The sequence below is a fragment of the Panthera uncia genome, chromosome X, assembly GCF_023721935.1.
Source record: "Panthera uncia isolate 11264 chromosome X, Puncia_PCG_1.0, whole genome shotgun sequence".
Classification (NCBI taxonomy): Eukaryota; Metazoa; Chordata; class Mammalia; order Carnivora; family Felidae; genus Panthera; species Panthera uncia.
Window position 1 is genome coordinate 105,627,474 of NC_064817.1, and position 20,467 is coordinate 105,647,940.

At 47.6% G+C, this 20,467-nt stretch overlaps 1 protein-coding gene across 1 annotated transcript in view; it reads right to left on the reverse strand.

Moving 5' to 3' along the window:
* The window catches only part of GPC4 (glypican 4), a 109,862-nt gene extending 91,923 nt beyond the window's left edge, over positions 1–17,939 (reverse strand). Inside the window, exon 1 of the mRNA XM_049644838.1 lies at positions 17,282–17,939. Coding sequence (XP_049500795.1) covers positions 17,282–17,441 — 160 coding nt within the window. The 5' untranslated portion in view covers positions 17,442–17,939. The remainder of the gene's footprint in view (positions 1–17,281) is intronic.
* Between the last annotated feature and the right edge of the window lie 2,528 nt (positions 17,940–20,467).

A 20,467-nucleotide genomic window follows, 5' to 3' on the forward strand; every position in this document is an offset into this window, starting at 1 on the left:
CTCAAGAATATTAAAAAAAAAAAATTTTAAATAAATAAAAAATAAAAATAAAAGTAATGGATTTAAAAAAATTAGAGACATACCAAGTAGTATGTACAGTTTAAATGAAGTACAATTGTATATACGTGAGTAGGGAAGGGACCGCAGTATGCGAAGGATATAGAAGTTCCTCCTTACAATTGTTGTCATACCATCTATTCAATTGGAAAAAATTTAACCTACCATAGACCATAATCTCTGGAGGCCAAATGACACTGTGACAAGTCAGTGCCAGGTACAAAGTCCTGAGAGCAGAGTGAGGGCAGGGAGAAGAAAAATGGCTGAAAAAGCAGAGAAGGTGCTTTCCAGATCCCCAAGACCATGTGAATTCCTAGATCTGAAGTGGCTTCAGCCCACAGGTTCCCATTTCCCCTGGTGTGCAACCATCTGGTGGTTCTGGCCATCGCAGGCGGCTGTGTTCGCTGTTATCGTGGTGTTGTTAGCAGGCAGCTCAGACTCCGAGACCAAGAGATATGAATTCAGGCACAAAAAAGGAAGCAGTTACCAATAAAGATAAGAAGAGTTTGATTCTAAGAAAAAGAAAGAAAGAAAAGAAAAGAAAAGAAAAGAATCTGATTCATTAGACTGAACACAACACCACGGGCCCAAAAGTCTGACCAGATTTCTCAAGTGTGGTTTCTTCGGATTTTATGGCAGATAAGTACAAGAAATGAAATCCCTGACAACACTGATTACTACACTGTTCACTGTTTCACCTAAGAATCTATGTAACAAATACTTTCCAGATTTAGCAAAAAGAAGAAAATGTCTCACCTAAGGAAATGTTAGGTTTCTTTTGATCAGATAAGCAAAAAATGCATATAACCAGTTTGGCGTCCTGTTTTACCCCAGCCAACTGCAAAGCCTACTACTGGTCACGTGTGGAGGGCTCATTCGCTATAATAAATAGCCTTGCTCTCTTCCATCCTTTCCATGCGTGTCTTTTTATTTTCTGTTTACATAAAATAGGTTCATCTACATAATGCATTCAGAAAAGGCCCATAGTGAGTGCTTCGGCAAACGCTATCTACTGTTAACTAGGCTAATAATTAACGACAATTACCACTATGATTGTAGGAATCTTGTTGAATATGGATTAAATAATTTTAAGTAGGTAGGGTTTATATTACAATTAAAATTTTAAAACCTTGGAAGAAGATGATATGACTTCTTAAAGTTTCAGGCCCTGCCAGATTTTTAAAAATTAAAGACATATGGTTGAAGGATGGGTCACTAGTTCCTTTTAAAACTGCACCCTTGATGTTTAAGGACCAACAGATTTCCATTAGTAAAGCAATTAGAAGGGCTGATGAAATCATGTCAATCTCTTCCTGGTTGTTTTTGTTAAGTGGGGAAAAAAAATGACCAATATTGACTGATTAAACAAAACAAATATGAGGAAAAGGAAGAGAAGAGGCAGAGGAGAAAGGCCCGGTCGAGGTTACAATAAATTGTTTAAAAAGGAACATGGGCACAAAGTCAAATGATTCAGTGGACAAAATTCAATACAGCTGAAAAACACACTTATGTGACGTGGTACTTGAAGAAATTTCCGACACTTTACATTTACCTGGAATAAAATGCCTTTTGCTCTGCTTCCTTATTTAAATTGATCAAAATCTGCCTTCATTTCAAAGAATTATAATCACAATTGAAATACTTGAAGTACATTTTAATGGTCCCTTGGAAACTGTCTGCAGTTGGGGGCCGGGCTTTCTTCCACAAGAGCATAACGCTACTAAATACACAGTATTATACAAATTTAAGGTCTGACACAACTCTCTGATCACACATCAAGTAACTGTTGCAAAAGGTGAAAAATCCCTTTACGGTCAATTTTCGTTAGGAAAAATACTTAATACTCAAGGCAATTTATCTTTGGCAAAACGTAGGATCTGAATCTACATTTCTTAAATGTCACCCCAGGAAGCCACAAAGCATTGGCATACCACTCAAGCTTATAGTGCAGATTCAAAGACAGTTCTGAAATTAAAACTGCGCCAAATGCAATCATTTCCCCTTATTGTTGGTGTCCAGCCTGCATCCCTCTCACATGAAAAACACTTCTCAATTCTGGGGGCTGTTTTTCCTTTCTGCAAAATATGGGGATGGAACAGCTGCTGGAGCTTTGAGAAAGAAAACAAATACTCTGTCCTAACAGCGGAGGCGCCACGAGTCTCTCATGTTAATATGGTCAATTACAGCAATGCCTTCTATAAATGTGACTAATTAAAGGGAATATGGGCTGAATTATACCATATTTTACAATCTCTCTACAAAGAAATACACCCTTGTCACTTTCAAGCACAAAGTGACCCCTCCCCAGAAGTACAGGCAACCGAAGCAACTTAGAGACTACTTTAATAGACAGTTATAAATAACACAATGGTTTCAACTGGAAACCTGCTCTTCCCCTCTATAGGTGTTAAACATCTCCTAATACTGTATTTAGGCCATTCATTTGCTTCTAGCCAACCCTTTTATTACAGACCCAGCTGAGACAAACAAGAATCCCAGAACCTCATGGTGTGTTTACTTCATTCTTGAGCTTAGAAGCAACCGAGAAAATCTCAGGGCTCCAAGAGAAATGCTAAGAGGTTATTGGTGAAAACAGTACATGTTGTGTCTGCTTTCAAAATAAAAGCAGAGACGATCACTCCTCCCTAAACTTAAAGCTATGGTTTAGACGGCTAAGGATTGGTTTGCCCTATCATAAACTCTTAGCCCATACCAGGTACTTCATAGCATATAGACGATTTGATCGCTTTCACAAGAAAGGAACTGCTTATTTCTATTCTATTTTTTAAATTTTTTTAATGTTTATTTTTGACAGAGAGAGAGAGAGAGAGAGAGAGAGAATGAGTCGGGGAGGGGCAGAGAGAGAGACAGACAGACAGACAGACACAGAATCGGAAGCAGACTCCAGGCTCCAAGCTTGTCAGCACAGAGCCCGACACGAGGCTCGAACCCACGAACCCTGAGATCATGACCTGAGCCGAAGTTGGACACTTAACTGACTGAATCACCCAGGCGCCCCTGTTTATTTCTATTGTTCATCAGGCAACTTATCCTTATAATAATAGCAAGCCACAGTATTCAAACTAGGGCACTTGCATAATTGTTATATTTAAATTCACATTTAAAATAGGGCAACTTAATTTATTTTTTTACTTTTTTTTTTTTAAACTCTACACCCAACATGGGGCTTGAACTCACAACCCTATCCTCATTTTAAAAATTCTTTTCTCTCTTCACTGTTCAGCTTGTATGCTTTCCAGTAATTAATTACTTTTAAAAGTAAAACCTTTCAGGGGCACCAGGCTGGCTCAGGAGAGCCAGTCAGGAGAGCATGAGACTCTCTCAGGAGAGCATCTCGGACTCATGAGTTCAAGCCCCACGTTGGGCATAGAGATGACTTAAAAAATACAATTCTCGGGACACCTGGGTGGCTCGGTTGGTTAAGCATCCGACTTCAGCTCAGGTCATGATCTCACAGTTCGTGGGTTCCAGCCCCTCGTCGGGCTCTGTGCTGACAGCTCCGAGCCTGGAAACCACTTCAGATTCTGGGTCTCCCTCTCTCTCTGCCCCTCCCCTGCTTACACTCTGTCTCAAAAATAAACATGAAAAAAAATTTTTTTGATATAGAATTCTCAAGAATATCAATTATATTTCGATTTTAAAAATAAGTAATCTGGGATGCCTGGGTGGCTCAGTCGGTTAAGCATCTGACTCTTGCTTTCGGCTCAGGTCACGATCTCATGGTTTGTGAGCTCGAGCCCCGCATCAGGCTCCGCGGACAGTGTGGAGCCTGCTTGGGACCCTCTCCCTGCCCCTCCCTGTCTATCTCTAAATGACAAACTTTAAGGAAGTAATCTGAAAAACAATCCCTGTTCTCAGAGCCGGGGCACATGGCAGGGAAGCTCCTTCCCAAATTTGCCTCCTATCTCCAGGGACACTCGCTCCACAGGCCAGCCCCTTCCTCTCCCCTGGGTTACCTCCGCATACTCCGTCACCATTAATACAGTCTTGGGGAGGACAGGCATTTTGCTACCCAGTGACAAGTCCATCTGGTCCATATTTTGCAGAAGCCGAGTTCTACTGTAACAATCACTGCTGGGCCAGAGGGTTTTGCTTTGAGCCACTCATCGTTCAAAAACAACGAGTTATTTCTGTGGTCTCTATGGGAATAAAAGTGGACACCAAACTTTCCCAGAAACCTGACGGCTTTAGTATTCCCAGCACTGGGCTGGCTCCTCTGCAGACACAAGAGTTCAGTCTGCATTCTGGGGTCCCACGTGATCCCAATCCCCAACATGACGGCTAAAGTCTATTACCAGAGAAGGGCACTCTATGTAAGAGCCTCACTAACTCAGCCCGTCTCGCCCGCACTGCTCCACCAAGTACTCCAGAATTCACCTCAGGACCCAATGACACAAACAGACCCTGGCCATTCAAGTATCTAGGGGGGACCCCGTGATGGTGTGAAAAAGCACTCCTCAGGGAGAGTCTCCTAAGCACTCCTAAGTGCAGAGTCTACACGCTGAAGAAAACTCTGCTTTGCCCTGATCATCATTCACCCAAGAGCAAGGGCTTCTCCTTGGAAATAGTTACCACAACTGTCGCGGCAGAAGAATAAAGCAGAGAGGGAGAGGGACAAAGCGTGGCTTCTCGTGAAGGGACTAGGTAAGCGACGCCTCAAAACATTTGAGGGAGCTAGCAGTGTTCTAGGTGCTGAGGATAAGGGCAAAGGGACCCGCCCTTGACTGTGCCCTGAGGAACAGAGAGACCGACGGCGTGGGGTAGACTGGGGGTGGGGGGAGGAGAGGAATAACAGAGGAGAAGGTGTGGGCTGGCATGGGAGAGGGCAATGGGCAGACCCCATAAGGCCTCATAAGCTTTGGCTTTCACTCTGAGTGGCGGGGGGGGGGGGGCAAAGGGGGGGACTGGAGCATTCTGAGCAGAGAAATGATATAGTCTGAGTCAGAGTTCACAGAAAAGGATCGCAATGGCTGATGTGCGGAGACACCCGGGTGGTGGGGGCTGGTGAGAAGGATGATAGCCAGAGCCAAGTGACCAGTTAGGGGAAAGTACAATAATCCAGAGTAAGAGGGGATGGGAGAGGAGACCAGCACAGGAGCTGCCCAGGTGGGAAGAGGTCGACAGATTCTGGATACACCTTGAAAGCAGAGCCCAAAGGCAGAGCTTACGAAAGAGCATCTCCACAGAAGCCACCTGCCACCCGGTGTCCGGAATCTGTGTTCAGATCACAAGAAAACTGACAGTCCCTTATTTTGGAAGGCCGTGATTTCCTCATCTGCCCTCCCCCTCGCGAGATACCAGGCCCTCCTGTAAGACTGCCACACTGCTTAATGATCAATCAGCCTCCTGCCAACAGAGCCTTCTTCCCAGACTGTCTAGGCCCATCAGACCCGAAGGGGCAGGAAAAAGAACAAGTGAGTTCCAAACTGGGGGAAAACGAGGCAGAACATTAACCAAGCAGCCAGCCAGGGGCATTCACTTCAAATCCAGGCCAAAGCGGACCCACTGCATGCCTCCCCCCTTAAAAAAATTCTCCCCGCGAACACAAAACACAATTCCTCCGCAGAGCCTCCAACATCGTGGTCGGGGAGGGATTGTTCAAGGACTGCTTCTAAAAGTACACCAGTGAAAAGTTGTCTTGTTTTGCAATTTCGAATCTTAGCATGGGGAAATATTCCATAATTAAGGCAATTTTAACAATAGCAGATAATAATTTGACTATAAATTGGAAGGAATGTAATGACTGCTTATTCTGGCACCAAAGAAACAGGACTTTCTGTGAAGTGACTGCCAAGAAAAAGGATACTCCCACTCAGACCGGACCATTGCAAGTAGTAACTGTTAACCACATGCTGTTTGCAAAGACATAGTGCTTTGTTTTCATCTCTAACCAAACACCAGGCTGAAAACGCAAATGGAGACAAACTCCGTGGAGGAAGAGAAACAATAACTGAAGGGAAGAAAAAGTTCTGTGGCTTAATGCTTGCTGGGACACCGACGTCAGGGCTTTGCAGAATGAAGGAAAGCTTGGCGGTCCAAAAGAAACCACTTTCCAGGGCGCCTGGGTGGCTCAGTTGCTTAGGCGTCCAACTTCGGCTCAGGCCATGATCTCACGGTTTGTCAGTTCGAGCCCCGCAATAGGCTCTGTGCTGACAGCTTGGAGCCTGGAGCCTGCTTCGGATTCTGTCTCCCCTTCTGTCTGCCCCTCCCTTCCCCTCGCTCTCTCTCAAATAAAAACATAAAAAAAAAAATTTCTTTTTTAAAAAGAAACCACTTTCCAGTCCGCTCCTGTAGACCAGAAGCCCGGCCTATAGGAGAGGAGCCAGGCTTAAAGAGGCTTCTGAAAGCCAACTGACAAAGTAGCTGTGAGAAGAAAGGACTAGAATGAAAGGAATGGCTGGGATGAAGCAGGACCAGGTGACCTTGAAGTAGACCAGACAAAGGCAGCAATCCTGCCTGGGGCCTGCCCCCCAGCCTCCTGGGGAAGAAAAGGGAAGTGAGCACCTGGTAGAAAGGTGGAAGCAAGGAACAGGGGCAAAGGCGGCCTGGCCTCTCTCTTCTAAAAGCACCTCTGCAGGTACAGCTGACTTCCTGTGTCTGGAATGGACAACGTAAGAGGCAACCATTTGTCCACCAAGCTTCAAACAAACCATGTGAAACACTCAGCTCCCAAGCAAGTCGATAAATAACACTACGATCTAGGTTTGAAAAGAGGATTCTGGGGCACCTGGGTGGTGGACTCTTTCCCTCTCCGGCTGCCCCTTCACCCGACTCGCAATCGCTCTAAAATTTAAAAAAAAAAAAAAAAAAAAGAGGATTCTCTTGCCCTTTCTTATTTAGGCATCTAGGACTGAATGCAGAAATGTTTAAAGCTTTTTTTTTTTAATTTTTTAATGTTTATTTCTGAGAGACAGAGAGAGAGAAAGAGTGTGAGCTGAGAAGGGGCAGAGAGAGAGGGAGACAAAGAATCTGAAGCAGGCTCCAGGCTCTGAGCTGTCAGCACAGAGCCCATCGTGGGGTTCGAACCCATGAACCGTGAAATCATGACCTGAGCCGAAGTTGGGACGCTTAATCGACTAAGCCACCCAGGTGCCGCTGAATGCAGAAATTTCAAATAAATAGTTTCACATGGGGGGCGCCTGGGTGGCTCAGTCGGTTAAGTATCTGACTCTTGATTTCGGCTCAGGTCATGATCTCACAGTTCATGAGTTCCAGCCCTGAATCGGGTTCTGTGCTGACAGTGTGGAACCTGCTTGGGATTCTCTCTCTGCCTCTTGGCTACATGCCCTCTCGTGTGTGTTCTCTCTCTCTTTCTCTCTCTAAACAAATAAACTTTAAGGGGTTCCTGAGTGGCTCAGTTGGTTAAGCATTGACTTCAGCTCAGGTCATGATCTCATAGCTCATGAGTTCGAGTCCCGCACCAGGCTCTGTGCTGACAGCTCAGAGACTGGAGCCTGCTTCAGATTCTGTGTCTCCCTCTCTCTCTGCCCCTCCCCTGATCACACTCTGTCTCTCCCTCTCTCTCTCAAAAATAAATAAATATTTGAAAAAAATGTTTTAATTAACTTTAAAAAATAAATAGCTTCAGGGGCTCCTGGGGGGCTCAGTTGGTTAAGCGTCTGACTTCAGCTCAGGTCATGATCCCGCGGTCCATGAGTTCGAGCCCGCATCAGGCTTCTGTGCTGACAACTTAGAGCCTCAGAAATGAATAAATGTTAAAAATTTTGATAAATAGCTTCATATGAATTCATTTAAAAGGGATAAATAGAAATATCCATTCCTAGAATACAAAAATCAAAAATCATGCTTGAACTTATTTTTGAACCATAGACATTGCTCAAACACCAGCCATGTGCCATGCAATGTGACAGAAACTGGAGATACATGGTCTCAGATCAGACATGACTGGGCAAAGAAGGGCTTTCTTTTTTGTAAGGTTCAAATGAGGCACATGGTCAAAGACAAGGACCATCAAATGTGTGTACTCCTATCCTTAACTTCTAGCGCTTCTTTAATTATGATTATACGTTTACTCAGTTTGGTAAATGTTTAAAAAGGAAATCAATATTCAAATATTTAAACCTGTCCCCTCTAAAAACCAACTCTTGCCTCTTGTTACTTCAGGTCAGAATGTCAGTTTCCCAAGCAGAGCATAGTAGGCAGTAACATTAGTAAGGAACTAAATGAACTTGAATGTTCTAGAGGGCTTAGAGAAGGTGTGGAAGGACAAAATCACCAACCAAAAGCTCTGAAGTGACTAAACCACTGAATTAATACTATACAGCCTTTAACTCATTTTTTTAAGTTTTGTTTTTTTTTATTTTGAGAGAGCGAGCGAGCATGTGCGCATGAGTGAGGGAGGGGCAGAGAGAGTAGAGGGAGACCCAGAGTCCGAAGCAGGCTCCAGGTTCCAAGCTGTCAGCACAGAGCCCAACGCGGGAGTCGAACTCATGAACCGTGAGATCATGACCTGAGCTGAAGTCTAACGTTTCATCACTGGGAAACCAGGTGCCATAAAAAGGGGAATGTGTGAGTGAACTAACTTTCCTTCCTTTCAAGAGCAATTCTGAATTTCAAATAGGTCCTATTCTTTCTAAAGTATACTCTCTATATATTTGAATTATACCAAACACCATTACTTAATAGTGCCCTGAAACATCGTAGTGCCCTCAAGGGTTAGGGAGCCACCTCTGAGCTTTCGGCCCATCATAAAGGGGCTCAAGGAACTAAACGGATCTGCCAAGATCAGCCAAGTTCTGGGTCTGCTGCTTAGCTTCTGGCCTCCCCACCCTGTTTCTCTCTCGCACTTCTCCCAGATGTCAAGTTTTGCCCGCCTCTAAAACCATCCCTCCTCTGACCTCTCCACTCCCCCAGGCCAGCACTACTTGACTTCTATTCAGCCATGGACTAGGAAGCCAGACGACCCAAGCCTTCTGTTTACCCAATTTGAATCCAAGCACCTCAAAAGCTTGAACTCCTGTCTGAGACCTCTTTGAATCCCCAGCACCTAGCATTTTGCTCTTGATAGAAGAGCCATTCAATCAGTGATGGCTGATGATAAATTTCCGAAGGCCTCGTCTCCAAGTAGAATGCATGGGCTTTATGACAGCTGTTTCCATCATGTGGCTTTTCTGCTTACTTCCACATTCCCAGCTGTGTTCTGGATGGCTGTGTCGGCCAGAAGCCTAGGGATTTACTGTACTTCTATTTCTTGATAAGATACTTGAAGAGAATAAACACATGGCAAAGAGGACATTAAAGTAAGGGATAAAGAGATCTTTTTTATTTTACCAATAAAGAGAAAGGGAAGAAATATCACCTAGCACGCGGACACTTAATAAATGACAAGCAAGACTGGATTCCTTTCTAATTCTCTCCAAAGTACTCTCAATGGCCTAGGCTTACTTCTCTCCCCTCAGCAAAGCATCACAGGCTATGCAGCAATTGCCTCTTGATGAAACAAAAATTTTTTTTTCCGCGTTCAGCACACCTTCCTCTTAAATCCAAGTCAGCCAAAATTAAAATGAGCATGCATGGAGTCGAAATTAAAGCCCTCTTCTGAGACAATACCTCATGAGGAATTTCATTAGAAAACTTAGAATCATGGAGTCTCAGAGATGAAAGGGACTCGGAGATCATCCAGGGTTGTCAACCATGGCTGCTCACTGAGACCACTGCGGAGCCTTTAAAAAATCATCATGACCTAGCCCCACTGCCCGAAAGTGCGATTTAACTGGTCTGGGGTGGTACCCAGGCATTAGTAGGTTTTAAAGGCTCTCCAGGTGATTCTAATGTGTGGCCAGGCTTGACAATTCCTGATTTCATTCAGCGTTCTAACGTCCCCACTCCCATTTTTCAGACAAAAGAGAAAGAAGCTGACCAAAGGTACCAGACAACTAATCGGTCAGAGCTCAGCTGGAACTGCTCCTTCCAAGAAACCATGTCCTCCCCGTGGAAAAACTACTCCATCTAGGACAGTGGAGTTGGTCCCCTTTTCCCTCCTCAGTAAACCAACATCCCCCCACCTATCCCACAGCAAATGCATTTTCTGAATGTTCTTTGCCTTGGAATCCCATTGCATAATTCTTAAAAACCTAAACTATGTGCGTCTGTTTTCCTCCATGCACTTGCTTCATTTTAACTTGTGATGAACTCTGGGAGGTTAATCAGGCATGGTTTCCCCTTAAAGAAGCCAGACCGCTTTTGCTCTGATAGGCTGGACTCACTGGGCCCAGCCTTTTCCCCATTATCCTCACGCGGGCCTTGTGTTTTGAATCCTTTGCAAGGTGCACCTCCGATTCTTTGAGCTCACTCCCTTTCTAGTTTGTACCTGCCCTGCCGCACCTCGCGGCCTTCCCTCTTCTCCTGGCCTAAGCTCTTTCCATTTGGTGAAAGATTCCTTTTCCCCTGAAGCAGCCTCTTTTACTCTGCCAGTTAGTCATGCCGGGTTCTTTTTTTCTTCCCCCAAGCAGCTGGTCTTTTTGATGTCTGGCACACATTTATCTGGGCTTCCAATAAGATGTTTTTACATAGTTTCCAGGCTTCCTGGAGGTTATTGACTTTTTTTGGGGGGGGGGGGTAACTCTTCCATTCAATTTTTTTCCTAATTTCTAACATTTGTTAGAGTTTCTTTTTCAAAAGTTGAATACCTGGCTGATGGATCTCTTTGATTTCTCTCTCCCACCAGATTGCTGAATTAAATGCATCAGAACTTAAATATAACATTTCAAATTACCTCCAGGATGGAATTGCTTCATGAATTTTCTGCACTTTCATGTTCTCTGTAGTAAGCAACAGATGCTTGGCCAAGTGGAATTGAAAATGCTAATTCTTACCTGTGCGTGTTTTAGCGGGTCTGCTTATATAAATATCCTAATATCTTTAAGAAGCCTGTGTTCTTCTGCTTGGTAAAGACAATAAACTTCAGATTTTACTTTGTAAAAGGTAACCAATGTGCCCTGAACAGCTTTACATACTGAATCTGATGTGCTAAATTACTCATCTAAATTTACTCCAAATTGCCTAACACGAAAGCCTCCATTATTTATCCCTTAAAGATGATCTCAGAGCGAAAAGAAAAATAATTTTGAATCTTTCTGAAAAATCCTATGCCACTCAGTTATTAATAAAGTGGTTAGGTACTCCCCCCCCAAAAAAAATAATAAAAATATTTATTATATGTTATACCAACATATGGAGATTTAAATTTATTTTACTTCAGAATGTTTAGCTCCAAAAGATTCCGAGGAGAGTAAGAGACCATGGGATGACAATCTATCATCAAAGCAGTATAAACCCCATGAGACAGTTATGTGCAAAGACCATCAATCTGACTCAAGCAAAGAATTAGGAGGAAGACGGCATGCACCCCTGGGGAGTTCATAAATGACTTAATGAAAGTATCATTTGTGATACTTGATGCCACGGAAGCTCAAAGTGGAGGAATGACTCCACTCAAAGCACTGCAGCAAGGAAACGAAGCTGGTGATGTTCAGCATGGAATGAGAAGGTAACAGACAAGAGGAAGGCAGACTGGTTCAAAGAACTGCATGTATGTGGAGTCACTGTCTCATGCACCTGAAACCCACGTAACACTGTACGTTAGCTATACTGGAATAATGAATTTTTGTTTTTGTTTTTGTCTTTTTTTTAGCGTTTTTATTTTTGAAAGTGTGCTCCCAAGAGGGAGAGAGAATCCCAAGCAGCTATGCACCGACAGCGGAGAGCCCGACGCGGGGCTCAAACTCATGAACTGCAAGATCATGCCCTGAGCCGAAGTTGAACGCTTAACCGAGCCACCCAGGTGCCCTGAAAATAAAAAAAAAATTTTTTCAAGAGAACTGCATACTTAAAACAGCCTCCTGACAGCTCTCACTGCTGTTATTTCCCTTGCCTCACCGACCCTTAACTCCCAGTGGCACTAGTTAGCTTCCTAAAACCGTCGACTAATAACATTCCCCAACTCAGTAACCATCACCAGCTCCCCGTGGCCCAAGGAATACAATTTATATTCCTTCAGCTGTTAACACTAGGCTGTCTGTGTCCGGGTATGAACACTTGGCCCACAAGGGACATGACTGGATCCTCTACCTACTATAGCATCAAAACAGTGCTGTGATGGTCTTTTGCTAGTTGATGGTCGTCTTATAGGTTCCATTTCTGAAACCAGCCCTCCATGGGAGCCGGGAAGGTACTTTGTCTTTCGATCTGTACCACACAGCACAGACTGTTATTTTGGGCCAGGGAAGACCTGGGTTCAGATTCCACCTCTACCATTCACTAGCTGTGAGACTGTGAATCTATTTCCAGACCGCTTTGAATCTGTTTTCTTGTCTTATAAAACGGGGAGGATGATGAAGATCATAATACTTCTGCCTTCATATGGTTGTTGTGGATTTCAAATGAGATATTATGTAAAGCCCTTAGCTGGGGACCAGGTCCAGAGAAAGCAGTCAATAGCTTCAAGCTCTTTTCATGAGGCCAAAATGCATTTTTTGTGAACGCATGTGGGAACCACCTCAGTACTAAAACAGTCAATGTTACTGGGGAGCCAGATTCCCTTCCAACTGATTCAGACTTAACACTGATGTTGTTTCCCTGGTAGAGACAACAAGAAACTTCCTTTTCATTCCTCAGTCTAGTCTCCAGCTAATCCTGAAATTGCATGGAACCCAGTGTGAGTCCAATCAAAAAGGAAAATAGTAATTATACTGAATCAAACATCTTATATTTGTATGTTCTAACTAGAGATTGAGCTGCATAAGCCAGAACTTTTATTGTTTTGTTTTGTTTTGTTGAGCACGTCCAGGAAATAGTTCCTATACTACCTGGGACGATCTCTATACTGACAGGCCCTGTGGCTCAATTAGACCCTCTTTCTTAAGGGAAACGCAGGGAGCCAAACTGAGGATTCCAACAGAATAGATCACAAGTTCTCTGCAAAATCCAACCCACCTACTTAAGTGGGAAAGAGGAAATGTAAATCTTGAGGACATATGCTGTCTTACACACGATAATCACCTCAGTATCAGAAAATATGCCTACCAACCAGGGTGCCTGGGTGGCTCAGCTGGTTGAGCATCTGACTCGAGTCATGATCCCAGGATCGTGAGGTCGAGCCCTTGCACTGAGCATGGAGGCTGCTTGGAATTCTCTCTCTCTCTCTCTCTCTCTCTCTCTCTCTCTGTCCCTTTCCCCCACTCATGCATGCTCTAAAATAAATTTTTTTTTAAAAAGTATGCCTACATCTCCAATGCACATGTACAGCTTTTGCCACGTAATCCTAACCTAGCTTATGTCGTTCCCAGAATCCTTTGAGGCATACATGTGCATATGCGTGTGTATGTGCCTGCAAGTGCATTGCTCATAAACATAAGTGGGAACTGGAAACAAAAACTCCAAAATCACAACTATGACACACTTCTTTATCCTTCAATGTCCCTATGAAAGAGACCTATGGCAAGCTTAAGAATATCTCTAGGAGCACCTGGGTGGCTCAGGTTCAGTCAAACATCTGACTTCAGCTCAGGTTGTGACACCACGGCTTGTGAGTTCGAGCCCTGCATAGGGCTCTGTGCTGACAGTGTGGAGCCCGTTTCCAATCCTCTCTCTCTGCCCCAACCCCACTCGTGCTCTCTCTCTCTCTCTCTCAAAAATAAACGAAGAGTAAAAATAAAGATCTCTAACCAACTGCCTCACTCTTAAAGGCAATTTCAGCAAAAATTAGATTAGGGAATAAAGTGCCAAATGTTGAGGCACCTGGCTGGCTCAGGGGGTGGACGTGTGACTCTTGATCTCATGGTCATGAGTTCGAGCCCCATGTCAGGTGCAGAAATTCCTGAAAATAAAAACTTTAAAGAAATAAAAAAATAAAATCAAATGCCGATCATTGCATCTCTGTAACCCTGTCTTTTGGAGGGGAGGCACAATGAAAACAGATTGTTAAACTTCCTATTATCATTTTTTACTAGCAAACTAGCATTACCTAGTTAATAATCTGGTCCCAAATCCCTTCTCCCTTGGAACTCTGGGGGCACCCCTTGCTCACCTGCACCACTGAGATGGCACTTCTCTCACACCACACTGCATTCCGATTACGTGTGCGCGGCTTATCTCCCTGCTACCTGGAAAGGTCCTGGTGACAGAGGACCCTCTGACCCTTCTCGCTGCCTCGATGACCGAGCACAGAATACTGCACATAGTAGGGTGCTCCAAAAAGATATGCCCATTGAAAGCTGAACAAAAACCTATCCTTTCTGTTAAAGATCCCTTTTGATCTACCCATTATTTGATAAGAACGGGGGTCAAGGGGATAGACAATGCAGGAGGAAGCCCTGTCAGCATGATGTACTCCCTGATACCCTTGAGAGCACATCAGATTATCTTAATTATGATCTAAAAAGACTGAGACTCCTTAAGAACACAGTATTCTAAAGCTTGTTCAAACCTCTAGAAAGCAAGTACAAGGCCATCAGGAATAAAACCTTAAACTTGGGCTAAGCCTGGAGCTAGGCACCCAGACATTGTGACCCTTTGCCTGGAAAATAATCCTGGGCTTTTTGCACCTAAAAAAAATAGATCATCTCCACCCCTACCCCCCCCCACACACACACACACACCTCTGGCCAGAGAAAGTGCCTGGCCATTCATTCAGACATGGGCTGAATCTGAATACAAGTCACTATATTGACTATGCTCCCCAAAATGACCAAAACTATCCGAGTGTAGCCCAGGGGAAGACAAGGCTAATGTATGCATCTGGACAGGCCAGGGTGATGGTAAAGATTACCCCCTGTTTCTATACTGGCCGTCTAAAGGTATTTACTTGGGTCTGTCTGTGTTGTGACAGTGTCCTAGGCTCAAATGAATGCCTCTAACACTCCACATTTTTGAGCCATTCAGTCATGCATTTTTGTTATTGTTGAAAGTGGTGCGAAATTGCACTGCATGAGCTAAAGTCCTTGGTGGTCTTCCAAGGATTCCAGCTAAAAAGGCACTTCCTTTGTTCCTCAGGAGAATGCAGTCCAGTAGGTCATTCAAAAGGGGAAATAAAAGCAGCAGCCCTGGGAGGGAGATGAAGGACAAGACAAAAAGAATAAAATGTTTTGGGTGTGAGCACATTAGCTTCCATTTCCTGCTGCTGGTCGCTAATAACTCTCCTATGTTTGGGGGGGGGGTGTCCAGATAGACATTTATGCAAAAACATCGCTCAGGTGTTTGCCCGGGACCAGGACAATCAAAGGGAACACCTAGCACAGTCCTTGAGGACCCTTCAAACTTCCGTCTTCCTGAGATGCTGCCTGGGGAAGATGTCCTGCCATTAGGCGTCTACACCGAGCCAAGTGGGAGAAAGTGGGGAGGGCAATTTCACAACCCACTCCCTGAATGCCTCCGGTCCGTCTCAAAGGCACATATTGTTTGCAGGAGCAGAAGATGAAAACTTGTCACATTCCCATTAAGTGCATCGCCGCATCTATCCCTGCAAAATGTGGGAATGACAACTGTAACCTTCACGCCAATCATCTCTGCTGGGCCCAGGCCCAAACCGAGCAGGGCACAAAGACCCCAGGTCTGACCTGTGGAGCCCCCAAGCTTCAGTGGCTGCTGGTTCACTTCACTTTTTCTGGCGGCGCGGGAGGGAGAGGGGAAAGAAAGAGGGCTTTTCAGGGCTCTACAACCAATAAAATCGTGCCGCTCTGAGGACATACTTGAGTTCCCAAAAAGACAGGCAGCTCAAGGGCAAACAGTCTCTAATCAGTGGCGTGCGAATTATTTGGTAACTGCCAAGGTGCAGTGAGCTCCTAGGCTGCTCCAACAATTTCTTGAGTTCTATTTCTAGACAGATGCCGAATACACTCGGAAAGTGCCCGGCGACTTCCCTCAATTACCTTTGTAATTTATATGTAATTGATGACTGCACTTAATCTCCAAGGTTATTAATAGCCCTTCCAAAAAATGACCCCCACGTCTTCCTAAGCCTCTAGAAGCGCCTGGTTGAAATTACAGTATTTCCTTTGCTGGCTGCCGGCCCCCTGCCCGCCCCACCCGGGTGACCAGCACCGCGAGGCAAAGGCGCGCTCCGCTCACTTCCATGAAAGGTTCGGAATGGAGGCTTGGCCCCCGGGGGGCTCGAATCGCTCCCTTCCCCGTTAGGTGACGCTGGCCAGCAGCCAGCTAGATTCGTGGTTCTTTCTGAAGCCTCAGGGCGAACCGGCTACCTGCGCCGCCGCGGGCCCCGGCGCGGCCCGCGGGGCTGCGCGCAACAGTTGCCCTCCGCGAATGAGACTGCGACCCGGAGGGCACCGGCCGGCCGCCGCCAGCCTCGCGAGGAGGGGCGAAGGGCACCCGCCGAAAAGCTGCCTCCCCGGCGCCCCGAGAAGGGCTTCCACCAACACCCCACGCACCCCCCAGCGCCGAAATCCGGTGAACTCTTTCACAGGCTAAGGCTTCTCCATTTGCATAACCATCTCCAAACTGAGATTCAGGTTTCCCGTAGTCAGTCCTTTCAAAGGTTTGTAATTGAATGTGCAATTAACCCTGAAAATGAGGTGAGAAAAAAGAAAGGGGGTGGGGGAAGTACCCTTCCCGTCCAATACCTTCCGGAAAGCAGGAGAGTTTCCAAAAGTCAGGGTTTGGTGGGTTGGAAAGTCGTTTGCTTTTTAAAGGCGACTTCTAAAGCCGCTGGACCTACTAAAACTCCTAATCCGCGTCAGCCGTGGAAGAGAGGCGGGGAGAGGGTTTTTAAAGAACATCAATGAAACCTCCAGTCAAGTTCCACGTTTGGCGTCCCCCGGAATCTGGCAAGCTCTAGGTTGCCCCCACGCACCCCACTAGCGACCCTCACCCCACGCCCCGCCTCTCGTCACCCACACAACAAAGCGGGGAGCCCAGCAAGGAGTTCAACCCGGAAAAGGCGAGGGAGCCGGTGACACGCACTCTGCGGGCCAGAGTCCTCGGGGCTCCCTGGGACCGGGAAGACGCGGCGGGGCGGGAAGAGACGCGGGGTGGCACCGGCCGGTCCGTGGCGCCCCTCCACTCGCAGTCCCGGGGGGCCGCGCTGCGCGGCGACTCGCTCTCACGCCCTCTCCCGCCTGCCCGTTGCTCGCCCCGGGCTACCTGCGGCCGCGCGGGGGCGGGGGGCACTCCGCGGCCCCTTCCCCTGGGTGCCTGCCGCCGCGCTCGCCTCCCGGGGGCTCCCACCTACCGTTGATCTCGTGCGTGGGGGCATCGTTCTTGTTGAAGCCTTTGGACACGTAGAGCCGTCGCACTTCCGAGCAACTTTTCGGCTTGGGCTCGGCAGCCAGCGGCGCGGCGCAGAGCACGGCCAGGGTGCAGAGAAGCGCGGGCAAGCCGAACCGGGCCATGGCGCGGGCCGGGGCCGAAGCGCTCCCACCTCTGGGACCGGGGGAGAGTGGCGGGCGCGGGGCCGGGGGCTCGCGAGTGGAGCGAGAGGGCGAGGGAGTTGGAGGAGAGCGGCGGGGGGAGGAGACGCGGGGCGAAAAGTGGAGCTGGGCCTCGCGCGTCAGGCAACGGTCCCCGGTGCCAGGCGCCCGGCCGGGGGAGGAGGAGGAGGCGGAGGGCGTGGAGGAGAGGAGGCGCGGGCCGGTGGGCTCCGGGCTCCGCGGGGCGGCGGACGGGGTTGCGCTGGCCGGCGGCGGGACAGGGGCGCGGGGAAGGAGGAGAAGGTGGCAGGCGCCGCGGGGGCCGCGGAGGGCGTGGGCGGCGGCGGGCGCTCGCTGCGCGCTGCTCGGGCTGCCCGGCGCCGGTCCGCTCTCCCGGCTCGGCTCGGCTCACTCTGCCCTGGGCAGCGCGGCTGTGCCCTCCTCAGCTCCGCCGCTGATTGACTGGCCGGCGTGCGCGGCGACGCTCGGCAAACTTGGCCCAGCGGGCGGCACTCAGGGGGAGGGGGCGGGCGACGGGGGGGGGGGGGCCGGAGACGGGGGGGAGCACGCAGGGCCGGGACGGGAGAAAACCTGGAAGCGGGCTGGGATCCGGAGCGGCCAAATCCACTTCCTAGGGGGCCGCACCGGGCGTGCGGCGCTCCCTCGCGCGACACGCCCCGCGGGGCTCCTCCCTCCTACCCTCCTCCCTTCCTCCCCCTCCTCCGGGGAGGCGGGGAAATGCCGGCCGCCCCCCACCCAAAGAGGGAGGGCTAACTTCGGGGGGTACAGGACCCGAGTCCTAGGGGACCGCGCCCCTGGGCACTCGTCACGAAGCCCCCGTCCGACTCACAGGCCTCCTGAGCTCGGCCACCTGACTCGCCGACCGTGGGCCAAAGTCGGGCAGAGCCCTCCCACCTCGATACCTGCCCCCGCCCCCCGCCAGCCGCCCCGTAGCCCCGAGGACGCCCCTAACCGCCCTGCTCCTGGGCCTGGAGGGGAAGGCGCTGGCGTCACTCGAATTGTTTCGCTGAAGGCACCAGGGGACTTCGGACTCAGAGCTGGCCCTAGACCCTCACCTGGCCCTTTCCGACCTGCTTCCCATTCAACGGTGCTCCGGGAGCCGAACCCAGCAGGCATTCTCCTCCCCCGCCTTCCCCCAGACGCGCCTGGTTCTGCTACCCCCTGAAGTGGGAGAAACCACCCCCCCTCAATCCGCCAGCGTGAGGCGATGGGACAGTAAGGAATGACCTCGGAGACTTTGGAAACCCGGCCCAAACCCTCCTTGTGCAAGTAGGGAAACTGAGGCCCAGAGAAGGGAAGCGACTTGCTAATAGCGTGCAGCCAGGTTGTGAGTTCAAAACCCTGGGCTACGGTCCCAGGTCACGTGGAAAAAAGGTCGCCCAAGACCCCCAATTCCCCTCTGCCCTCAAGCCTCTTGAGACAGACTCACACCTCTCTGGGACCCAGTCTCCACTTAGCCACCAGAAAACTGGAAATGGGTGAGTCTCCCACCTTCCCAGCTTTGTCAGATTCCATTAATGAGTGTTTTTGAAGCTCCCAGGGCTCCTTTAATGAAGGGAACTGTGCAGATTGGGAACTTGTCATTACCCTTGTTATTGTTACAATCTGCTTTAAGAGGTTAGGGTGAGAAGTGCCTCAGACACCTCGGGAGTGTGCTGGGAACTGGGCAGATAAAAGGGGCTGGAACTTATTATTTGGCTAGACTCTCAATTCCCATAAAATTACATAGGGTGAAGATATGAACCATCATTACAATTATCACCCTCATAGGGTTTGTTGAGACTCCGTCCACTGCTGTTTGTAAACCACGTTGACATGTTGGCTCTGTGGAGTTGTGGAAACTTAGGTTAGCTGTTGTCTTGAATGCCCACTGCAGACGCTGACATTTTATTCTTGGAGATCATCAAGGTAAACAGATTGTGACCGGTGTATTGGTGGAACTTAACAAAATTTCTGTGGGTTGGCAGAACGCTTAACCCTGCAACTAGCAGAGAAGTTTTTCTAAATATGCAAACTCTACTCCAAGTGAATTTCCTGCCATTTTCAACAGCCTGTCAAATAGTCCAGGTTTTTCTCAAACTGATACCATCAGGTCTTCAAGTTATCGCTAGGGCTTAGCCAAGCACTTTTAACTTTCATTGATCGATGCATTTACTTAAAGAGGTTCTTTACCAAAGACAATACGATGTGAGATGCAACCAACATTAATACTAAAATAAAATCCAGTGACCGTTAGTGAAAAGAAGATACTCCCAAACCATGGAGCCCAAATCCGAAAGCTTCATTTCACAAGCCAGGGGGAACTCATTCCTTGCCCCCCTCTTTACTCCTGCTTTTCCACTTCATGTATTATTAACCAAAACTTGAGCCTTTTCCACCAGAAATAGTAACCTCTGGCTAGAAACGGATCTGGACAAGTCTGAACTTTTACCACACAAGACAGGAACCCCAAGCCCTGCTCAGAGGCGGTTCCCACTTCAAAGCCTCCTTTCATTTAAATACAAACAGGGTGAACAACTGGCAATCTACGGAACAAATACCATCCAGCTTCCCTTTTCAGATGCCCCTTCGCTCCTCCTTTCCTCCCCTACCCCCACTCCAGCTCTTCTCTTAGAAAGACACTCCTTAGTGGAGATGCACATACTCTGTAAGTTCTCCAAGGGCCAAAAGGTGGATTGGGTACTGCATGTGGAACGTAAGAATCAACAGCTTCTCAAGACGATTAACCCTGTAGCACTTCGGGGGAGAGCTTTTTTTTTTTTTATTGTGGTAAGATACACCAACATAAAATTTACCGTTTTCACCGTGTTAAAGTATACGATCCAGTGGCATTTCAGTACATCCACAAAGGTGTGCAACCATCACACATCTAGCTCCAGAATATTTTCATCATCCCAAAAGGAAACCCCATACCCATTAAGCAAAGTCTATTCCCTTCTCCCCGCCTAGCCCCCTGGAAACCACTAATCTGCTCTATGTATCTATAG